Below are 11,229 nucleotides of genomic sequence, written 5' to 3' on the forward strand. Positions count from 1 at the left end.
ATTAATTTGCTCCTCTCTAAGGGTTGGACTCCATGGACTTGTCTTTTTTCAACCTGGCTATGCAACTTTGTAAAGCAGAGTTATACACTGAGTGGCCAGATTATTATGACCACCCCATCAGTACTTCGTTGGGCCAACTTTTGCCTTCAATACTGCAGCAATTCATCTTGGCATTGACTCCACGGGCTGTTGAAAGGTGATGCAAGGAATCTGACACCATGCCTGATGAATAGCAATGTCCAGTTCTGTGAGATTTGATGGTTGTGGAACCAGCTGCCTGATGGCTCTTTCAACTTTGTCCCACAAATGCTCAATTTGATTGAGATCTGGTGATTTGTGGGGGCCACCTAAGCAAGGTAAATTCTCCCTCATGTTCTTGAAACCACTCCTGCACAATACAAGCACTGTGGCATGGCACATTGTCTTGTTGGAAGAAGCCATCAACATGATAGGATGAACTTGATCAACAACGATACTTTGGTATGTTGTTCCACACGAATTAAAGGGCCCAAATCATGCCAGGAAAACATGCCCCAAACCATAAGACTGCCCCCACCAGCTTGAAGGGTTGTACTCATGCATGTGGGGTGCATGCTTTCATGCTGTTCCCGCCAAATACTCACTCTGCATGATGCAACTGGAAATGTGATTCCTAGGACCACTTGACTTTTTTTTCCAATGCTCTACTGTCCAATCCTTGTGTTCCTGTGCAAATTGGAGACGTTTTATCTTGTTAACTGCAGACCGCAAAGGTGTTCGAACAGGCCTTTGGCTTCCATATCCCATATGATGCAGTGTACCGTGAACAGTGCGTTCAGAGATCATTTAAGAGGATCCCTGATTAAGATCTGCAGTAATTTGATGCACTGTTGCCCTTCGTTGTCTTGTACCAGTCTTGCCACTCTGTTCTGCCCTAACATTGACTAGTCGCTGACGGCCACAATTCGCACGTTCAGACCCAGATTTTCGGCTGACAGTCCAGTCTTTAAACACTTAACAGCTGCTCTTGAACATTTAACGAACTCCGCTGTTTTGCCGATACTCGCTCCACGGCTCAGAGCGCCAACAATCATCCCACGTTCAAAGGCTGTTAAATCGCGTTGTTTACCCATATCTTCAGAAAAAAAATCACTTCTTCTGTAGTGGTAAACAACCTGCTTCCCTATTTCTGATGGTCTGGCCCTCTAACAACTTCAGCGCAAAATTATAGCTAATTTGCCTACAAACGTCAGGTGGTCATAATAATCTGGCCACTCAGTGTATATACACAGGGGAAGGGCACACTAGTAACAATAAATAATCTATGTGGGTCTCCTAAATATTCAAAAGTCTTATTTCCCCTTTAAACAGAGATCCCAACATAGAATGATAGTGAATGCAATTTTTGGAATAAAACTATTTTCATTGAACATAAATTGATAAACACCATAAATACTCATCGGACAAACATCTCAAATCCTAGGATATATATATAGTTCATATTTCATGTTGCTCAGGTGTGACTGCAGGCTAAGGTTCATGTTCTAAAAGGAATGCTGACATTATTCAACACCTGGCCGAACATCGGCCGATTTTATATCGGTGCATCCCTAACTTAAAGAAATTACAACGTTGTCATAACACAAACCCACGGTCACCCACACCTCACACACCTTTAGCCGGCCTTAATTCTCTCGAACAAGTATTAAATGATCTTGCAACTCTTTTTTGGAATTCCTGGAATACATAAGCCTGTAATTCCATCTGTGTCAGACTATTTGCATCAGGCCTTTCTGTGTAAATTAACACTGTAGTCTCCTTTTTTTTGTTTTTTTTGTTAGGTGTTCTCTACGGCTGCAGATGGACAGACACAAGTGGAAATTAAAGTATGCCAAGGAGAGCGAGAAATGGCCAGTGACAACAAACTTCTTGGACAGTTTACATTGGTAAGTTTTTTGTTTTTTTTTTCTCTATAGCTACTTTAACTAAAAACATGTTTTAATTGTTTATAGAGATGACTATGCCTCCTGTTACTGCCACCAACATTAGGCATACTGCAGAACAGAACCGCTGTCAGGTTAGCATGCCTTCAGCTGCATTCACCCTCTAGCTTTAAGCTCGTTGTTGCTTTTATGCTGCTGCAGAATAAATGTGGAAACGAAAAGGTGTTGCTTATTAAGAATAAGCAGCACCATAGTGGTTGTAATGAGGACCAAACAAGAAATTTCCAAATATATACAAAAATATAACTTTATTAATGAGCTATAAATTATTGTGCTCTATACCGCTCTTCAACCTATTTAAAGTAGAGGTGCACCGAAATTAAAATTTAAGAAACCAAACCCAAATGAAAAAAATGTCAGGCCAAAACAGAAAATGTTTAACTTTTTCAAATGTTATTTTTATTAAATATTTTTATTTTTTACTTTTAGGGGCTTCAGGGAAATATTGGGGTGTAAACAGACCCCTGATATTTCCCTTTTAAAATGGAATGAGATTGAGGACACAGTCCTCGATCTCTTTTTCTGCAGCCCCTGTTATAAATGTACAGGAATCCTCTATACTGAGTGTTCCTGTTCATTCATAACTTGTTTACTATAGCCACAATCATTAATGAACAGAAGGTTATGTAGATCACTTCCCATTCATTCATAATTGGGGACACAGTAATTCCATCTGTGTCAGACTTTACAAGGCTAGTGCGCGACAGTCTGATTTTAGTTTATTAAAATGTTCGCTGTAACTTCAATAAAAGACAGTCACGGAGCACTCAGTTTAAATATAAATTAAATGCATTCCATTCCGTATAGATATCACGATACTCTACTTCCCAGCATCACCATAGCATCCAAATGTATCTGTGGTTTTACCTCCGAACAAGGAGTATACAACGCGGCTTCCGCTGCCTTCCTTCACTCCCCAACATCACATACAGGCAATACAGTTTGTGTTTGATGCTGTGTTCTTTACTCACGGATCCCCAGGTGAAATCTTTCAAAGAACATCAATCCTTGCGACTGGATCTAGCTGTTGATCTCCCCATGGGGTCAACTCTTCCTTCCCGCATAGATTGCCGGGTTTAATCCATTTTTTAACAATATGGCCATTATTCGATTCCAATATTCAAAGGAAGTCCTCCCATCAGCATATTGGGTGAGAGAGGCAGGGGACATCAGAACCCATGTCTACACGTTTCACCTGGCCACTCCCTGGTCATCAGGACGTAAGGGGTGAGGAATTCCACACGGTGAGTAACTCCCTACTGCTCCTCCATTAACCCTTACATGGGCTATTGTGGTGAATATAAAACATTCTTGTGTAAATCACCTTATCTGCGTTTGACACCTCCATATCCACGTAGTCGTATACCTTTTATTCATCCAGACATCTATTCTTTCCACACAAATAGACGAGAGGCCTATACGGACCTACTAATATCCCTTAAATGTTCACCAATCCGCATCCGCATTTGGTTTTTAGTTTTGCCCACATAACATTGTGACAACATGGTCATCAGTTTATGGGTTATATGTGTATTGGTTTTGGGTTATGTTTAATTATCTTATACTGGGCAACCTGTTTATGAAAAGACTGTCAGCACTGACCTTTGTACTCTGAAGGAGCTCAGGACAATGACAGGCCAGGCTCCTGCTATGGCAGTCTGGCGCTCTTTAGCAGGTGGACCCCTGCTGGGTTGTGCAGTTAGGTCTATGGAGGGCAGGGTGGATGTGATGGGATTATAATCTGATCACTTTCTGTATAAAAGGTTGCGCAGTTTCTCAATAAAGCAGTTTGTTTCACCCTACCTCCGGGTCTCGACTAGTGACTGGGGAAACTGGGAGCTAAAGATCAGAGGGTTACAATATCTCCTGAGCAAGGAAGAATACAGCGGCAGAGTACTGGGGTCCATCAAATATTTGTTACATGGAGAAGGGAGAGACCATGGAGTAGGTGGAGTATTCTCGCCTTTCTAAACACTTATTTTCCCTGGATGACATGGATTCTCTATTACAGGCCATTTATGCTACAGAACAGATTTAAGATCCTCCTAAAGCTCTCTGTTCAGGATAGTATATAGAGGCTTACAGGTGCCCCAGTCCAGGGTCTTTCCTATTTATCATGTAGTCAAGAACCAGCTGCACTCCTTACCGGAATTGTAGTAAACCTGCCAAGCAGGTGGGTGCTTGTGACCACGGACGGCCCCGTGAACAATGCAGATCTAGAAAGGATTGTCACCAGCACACCAAAAGTTTTGAAGCAAAAAGTTCTTGACAAATTGCCATCCAATACAAGCGCTTTCTGGGTCTCGGCAGTACCCCTTCATCAGGCTCAGAATGACACAGTAAAGCAAACCATCACCTTTAAACCTTTTAAATAGACATACCAGTGCATATTAAAAACAGACCACTCCCACCAGTTGCAGCTGGAAAACCGTATATTCCCGCCATTCTGCACTCAAATGAGGCTCACCTGTAATCCACCAATGTACACAGCGAGTTGTAATGATATGGCCGTTAGCTGGAAGTAACATCAGCTGGTTGCCTAGGGTACAGGACGCTGTCATGCACAGTGGACAAGAAGCGAACTGCAGTCATAAGCATAATCTGATTGAGGGCGACGCCGGTCTCAGCGCGGCAACAGTGCAGGCAAAAGACATTCCCCAATAACAATCCACATTAGGATAAGATTATGCTGACATTGGTGGTGCACATATAAGCCCACAGGAGTAAACATGTGAAGCATATTCATATAGGGACACATCATTTAACGTTGTATTGATATATAATCGCATAAAAGAATACATTTGAGCCATAAGTTATGGTGTCAAGCACACGGGAATGTAAAACGGTAAAGAAGACCGTAAATCCTATATGTCCAACATTAAGGACAGTAACATTATTGCATATACATTGATAACAATCTGGAAACATCCCTTTTTGGTCCTCATGAAAAATTATGAGCATGCAGAAAAAAGGCAAAAGCAACACGCCCCAAGACCTTGAGGAGCAAGTAGTCGGGCGTGTGGGAGAGGGGTGGTGTAGTTGTGGGGGCGGAGGAAGGGATGGGTAAGCGGTACGGTACACACAACATTGTTGCAGGTACCATCCGGGGGACAGAGCAAACAGAAGGAAGTGAGATAAAAGGTCACCCAGAGCTGCCAGTGCGTTTCAAGGCCCACTGAAGAACCATAATTGATTAGATATAAATCCTATCGTTTCCATAAGTAAAGGAAGAGAAGGACAAACAAACAGTTACCCATAGCATAGTCAGTAGAGAAATCCAATCAGGGTTTTACCTGTCATCCAAAAAGCAAGAGTGCAAGATTGGAATTTAGGCCCCTTGGTTGGACGCAATCCAGCGTATAGATCCAAAAGGCTTCTCTCCTAAGAAGTTGTTTTGCCCTGTCACCACTCCTGGGATGCATGTGAACATGTTCAACAACCATGCCTCTAAGTTCGTGAATTTGATTACAACTCGCTGTGTACATTAGTGGATTACAGGTGAGCCTCATTTGAGTGCAGAATGGCGGGAATATACGGTTTTCCAGCTGCAACTGGTGGGAGTGGTCTGTTTTAATTATGCACTGGTATGTCTATTTAAAGGTGATGGTTTGCTTTACTGTGTCATTCTGAGCCTGATGAAGGGGTACTGCTGAGACCCTGAAAGCGCTTGTATTGGATGGCGATTTGTCAATAAAGAACTTTTTGCTTCAAAACTTTTGGTGTGCTGGTGACAATCATTTCTAGATCTCTCCTATTTATCAATCCCTTAGGGATTTGGTTGGTGGAGAATGGAAAGATCCAGATAAGAAATTCTTGTACCTTTTTAGAGCTTGGAAAAGGAGATTCCCTTTTTAGTAAGGAGGGTTAAGAGAAGTATTTCAAATGTCCAAAGCTTAATACAGTTTTAGCTCAGTTCTCAAACAGCGATTTTTTTTTTTCCTTTTTGAAGACACAGGTAACATTAGGACTGGAACTTCCCTTTTTCTGTCATCAGCGGGAGAGGATCACAGACTTATCCGTTCATTCTTAATGTGTTGAGAGTAGGGTGTAACATTTAGAATTTGTAACTGTCCCCCACAAACTTTTATTTTTTGACCAGTTTGCCGAAAGACCAAAGGAAAGCAGTTGCATTGGAGTGTATCAGGTCCCTGACATCACAGAAAGTGATGGTGCCAGTGCAGGAGGATCAGCATTTTCAGAGATTTTAATCCTATATCTTCCTGGTGTCAAAACCAGATGGGAAATTCAGGATGATCTTAAACAAGTTGACAATTTCTAGTTTTCAAGAAGTACTCGGTAAGGGAAATCCTCCTGAAATCAGTGTTTATGATCACCCTGGATTTAAAAGATACGTTCACATTTTTTTTGGGAGCATGAGAGGTTGCTAATATTCGCAGTGCGGACAGAAAAGGGAATCTGTTGGGCAGTTTCGGGCCTTGCCAATCAGCCTGAGAATCTTTACCAAGGTTCTAGCAGAGGGCATGGCCTTTTTGCACCTTCAAATTAAGCTCTGTGATTCCCTTTCTGGGCGACCTTTTCATTTATGCACCCTTAGCAGAGGAAGTTTTACGGGACCTTCAGTAGACAAACAGGTTTTCTGATAGATCTGGGGTGGCTCCTAAATCTGGAAAAGTCTTTCCTGGATCTGGCTCAGTGCAGTTTTTCTGGATTATCAGATTCTGTGTTGCAAAGGCTGTTTCTCACAGAGAAGGTCACCAGGGTTCTGGAGTTATCCCAGATTGCATTGACAGCAAACTCCCTTTCTATGCGGGAAATTGAGACTTTCTGGGTGTGGTGACTGCCTCGATTCCAGCTATAAATTGGGCTCAGCTGCACTCGAGACCTCGTCAGTTATTCCTTCGGTCTCAGTGAGTCAGACGGAAATAACCTCTCTACAGGTGGATTTCAATCCCTATGGAGATTTGTCAATCTCTCAGTTGGGGGAGGGATCCAGTAAGGTTGTCGGCAGGCTTTGGAGCCAGTTAGTTCCAGTCAGTTAAGAAAAAAAGAGAACGGGGCTTTTAAATTGTCCAAACCATACAAGATGTCCATCAAACACACATGGTTTTGTATATAAAAAAAATATGGATTTTATTGCATTAAAATCAACATGATTTAGAGACTTGGTTACATTCGAAATGTCATTGGTATTTTGAAGTACATTAAAATCAAACTACCTTCTTTTGGTACCCACACGTGTGTATGTGTTTATACTCGTATATCATAGACTCCTTTTTATTAGTCCTAACACATGTATTTGTTGTGTAACCCACTGTGGGCCCAGTCTTCGATGCGTTTCGCAACTGTATGTGCTTCATCAGGAAGGTTGGAGGTATTCTAAAACATTGTATCAAAATAGGTTTAAGTATAGTAATCTCCATAACCAATATCATAAAGAAAATTGCAAATAAGGACAATACAAAACGCACTTCATGCTCACAAAAATGGCTGGATCCTTACTCTAACATGCTATCTCGCAATCACCAAACAGGTGAACCAGTGGGAGGTATCCAGGGATAAACGGGACTAAAAAAATGAGTGGTCAAAAGTTCAAAAAAATATTTTCCAATGTAGATTTCTGCAAAGATATACCTTATCTATGTTATTAGAAACTACTGTTGGTCCGTATGTACTGACAATAGAATAAGAAACTGGATCCTATAAAATATATATTAATGCAGGACATACCAATCTTATATAATGACTTCAGGTAAATATACTTGGAGCCTGAAGAGAACCTCCAAAACGGTCGCTCCCCACCAAAATTAGATAACATGACTACAAACAATATCCTAAATAGAAGTCCCAATGCTAATCATTTGTCAGTAATAGAAAAGGACAGTCAAAATGGTTGGAACTAATTGGATCGTCAGTCAGTGACCACAGATGCAAGCTTCTGGGGCTGGGGGGGGCTCGCACTCTTGAGTTTCAGGCCCAGGATCCATGGACTCAGGAGTAAAGGATTCCTCCTCCAACCCGAGAGAGTTGGTAGCTGTGGGGGAGGCTCTGCTGGCTAGGTTTAGATTTTTTTCAGAATATGTAACTGCAGTTTCATATATAAACCATCAGGGAGGTACCAGGTCTCACAAACTGTGGCTGGTAGCTCAGCAGATTCTTCTCTGGGTGGAATTGAACATGCTCTCCATCTCTGCAGTCCACATAAGAGGAACTTCTTTTTAAATTGTACAGTGGGATTGGGATTTCAGTCTAGCTTAAAGGAGAACTATGAGGTGAGTGCTTTTCACTCACCTCATAGTTCTAACCTCCTTCTTCCTCAGGTGCTTCAGAAACTAAGTCCGTCAGCGCGCAGACTCATTCTGGTGGCTGCTTGGTGCCCCAAGAGGCCTTGGTTCACGAAGCTGCAGAATAAATCATTACAGCCTACCCCTTAGGCAGGACCTTCTCTCTCAGGGGCCAGTGCTGCATCCACAATTTTTTTTGTTTGATGGCCTTGATCTTGAGAGGGATCTTGGAGGACAAGGGATGTTCCCAGAGCGTTATAAATACTCTTCTTTCGAGTAGAAAACTGGTAACTAGGAAGATTTACCTTAAGGTGTGGAAGTTATTTTCCACCTGGTATGTATCAAAGTAGTATTGTGTGTCCTACTTTGGTTGTTTTGGATTTCTTGCAAGAGGGTGTATAGAGAAGGGGTTAGCTCTTGGTACCCTTAGAACTCGGGTTTCGGCTCTTTCAGCCTTCCTGGATAGGAAACTGATTGACGAACCTCTGATCAAGCGTTTGCTTTTGTCTACGGAGTGTAATAGTCCCTTACGGGTTAAGGTATTCCCTCTGGATTTATCTAAGGTATTGAGCAGTTTGTCCAAACCACCTTTTGAACCAATTCATCAGATCTTAAATGGTTGTCACTAAAGATGGCTTTTTTTTTTGGCAATCACCTCAGCTAGGCAAGTGGGCGATCTTCAGGCTTTATTAAGGATCCAGATCTTACCATTTTGTTATTCTTAGGCCGGATCCTATGTATTTATGCAAGGTAGTTTGTTTTTTCACATATCCCAGGAGATTATCTTGCCATCTTTTTGTGACATTCCTAAAAATCCTAAAGAGGAAGTTTTTCATTGTCTGGATGTGAGGCGTTGACTCCTTAGGTATTTGGAGGTAACTAGATCATTTAGGTCTAGTCATTTTTTGTGTGTTTTTGGAGGTCCTAGGAAGGGTTTGCAGGCTTCTAAGGCCTCAATAGCAAGATGGATCAGACCGACTATTTCTTATGTGTATGGGCAGGAAGGTCTTTCTACTCCAGCACCTGTTAAGGCGCATTCTACCAGGTCATGAGCTACTTCTTGGGCAGAGAAAGCTGGTGCTTCAGTGGAACAGATCTGCAGAGCTGCTGTTTGGTCAAATCATGACGCCTTTGTTAAACATTATAGAGTGGAAGTCCTGTCGCAGCAAGATCTGGGTTTTGGCAGAAAAGTTCTGCAGGCTGTGGTCCCACCCTGAAAGGTAGGCTTGGTTTTTTCTTGTTTATTCTCTTAGTTGCGGTCCTGGAAGATGATTGGGGAAATTCCCCATTAATCATACCAGAACTGTATTTTTGGGAATCTTCCAGGACAGCAAGCCTACTTCCCACCCTTGGTTATTTTATAACATCACTTCAGCATTCTTGTGTCACTCTCCAGCTCCAGAAGCTGGAGAAAAGCTGATGAACCAGATCTCTGTTTTATCAGCTTCTTTGGGGGTCCCTAGGTGACATTAGGGGTCTTGGAGATGTAAATCAAGGATCAGGTGGTTTACATAAGAGTGGTTTATATTCAGAACAATAACCGATGTAAGTGTTATTAAGAGGAGTAGTAGGGAGTTGCTTAACGTGAAATTCCTCTGGACCCCCCCTTGCGTCCTGATGAAGCCCGGGTGGTGGCCGGGTGAAACATGTAGACGTGGGTTCAGACATCCCCCAGATCCGTGAGTAAAGAACACAGCATCAAACACACACACACTGTATTGCCTATATTTGATGTTAGGGAGTGAAGCAAGGCAGCGGAAGCTGCGCTGAATTCTCGCCTTGTTTGGAGGCAAAACCATAGATTATTTGGATGCTATGGTGATGCTGGGAAGTGGCAGATCATATCTATGCTGAATGGAATTTTATATCGAAACTGAGTACTTGGTGAAATCTTTGTTACTATCTTTGTTGAAATTAGAGTGGACATTATAATATACTATCGAGTAATCAGACTGTCGCACACTAGCCTTGTGAAGACTGGCACAGATGGAATTACAGGCTCATATATTCCAGGAATTCCAAAAGAGTGGCCAGATCATTTAATGTTGTTTTCAAGAGACTTAAGGCTGCATATGGGTTTGTGTGTGTTATGACATTGTTTTCCTCTTTTAATGGGTATAGTGCACAATCATTTTTTTATCTTAATATTTATATTTTTGTATACATTTTGGAAATTTCTTGTTTTGTCCTTATAACCATTGTGGTGTGGCTTACTCTTAATAAGCAACACCTTGTCTTTGAGATTGTCAAATGCTTCCTGAAACACATAGTACGGTAATAGAACGTAAAAATTGGCACACTACCAGCATGTTTTTGAAGCCTTTGTAATTGAGAATAAATGTGGTGCCAATCGGATGCCTCCCTGATGGTAATGAACAATGGATAAGTATCTGCCTCAACATTTTAGAGTTGAGGAGGCATTTAACTCTGATCAAATCCACCACAACCTGCAAGGAATTTCCACCATGCGTCACTGTTGCCTGCAGACACTTAGCCAAATGCCTACCGAGCGAAAGAAGGTTATTAAACTGTTTTTTTTACAGACAAAACGTTTGCATTCTTTCCTAATTGATGAGAAATGATATGGGAGAAACACCCTGCTTAAATTCCAAGACCACAAAGGACTTTGGGCTGGGTGCAGCCAAGCGTTATATACATTAAAAACAAATTGCATAATATACAGCTCACATAAACATAGTACATAAGAGTGATGTGGTGGGGCAAGCAAGGGTTACGTCACTGAATTGTGTGTTTGACTACCCCAGCTGAAATGTGGGTATGCTGCTTGGTAACCCACGTTGGAAACAATCTAATAGCAGTATCTGCTGCATTTTTTACACAATCGGGGGAGGTCAGGAAGTATCTGCAGCAACAGACAGCCTTTTTGTTTTGTTTTTTTTAAGTACAGTGCAGGAGGATGCAGGAGCTCACAATCTGAGTAGAAGAAATTCACTAAAGATATTTTTTTTTGCGCCGAAAGATAGGGTGATATGTTGTGTTTTGTG

The 11,229-nt window shown here is 41.8% G+C and overlaps 1 protein-coding gene across 1 annotated transcript in view; it reads left to right on the forward strand.

The window, feature by feature from the left end:
* The window catches only part of LOC108802268 (stress-70 protein, mitochondrial-like), a 33,710-nt gene that overhangs the window by 1,595 nt on the left and 20,886 nt on the right, over positions 1-11,229 (forward strand). The window contains exon 2 of the mRNA XM_018574137.1: positions 1,821-1,925. Within this exon, the coding sequence (XP_018429639.1) occupies positions 1,821-1,925 (105 nt within the window). The remainder of the gene's footprint in view (positions 1-1,820; positions 1,926-11,229) is intronic.

The sequence above is a fragment of the Nanorana parkeri genome, unplaced genomic scaffold (assembly GCF_000935625.1).
Source record: "Nanorana parkeri isolate BGI_ZX_2015 unplaced genomic scaffold, ASM93562v1 scaffold2758, whole genome shotgun sequence".
NCBI lineage: Eukaryota > Metazoa > Chordata > Amphibia > Anura > Dicroglossidae > Nanorana > Nanorana parkeri.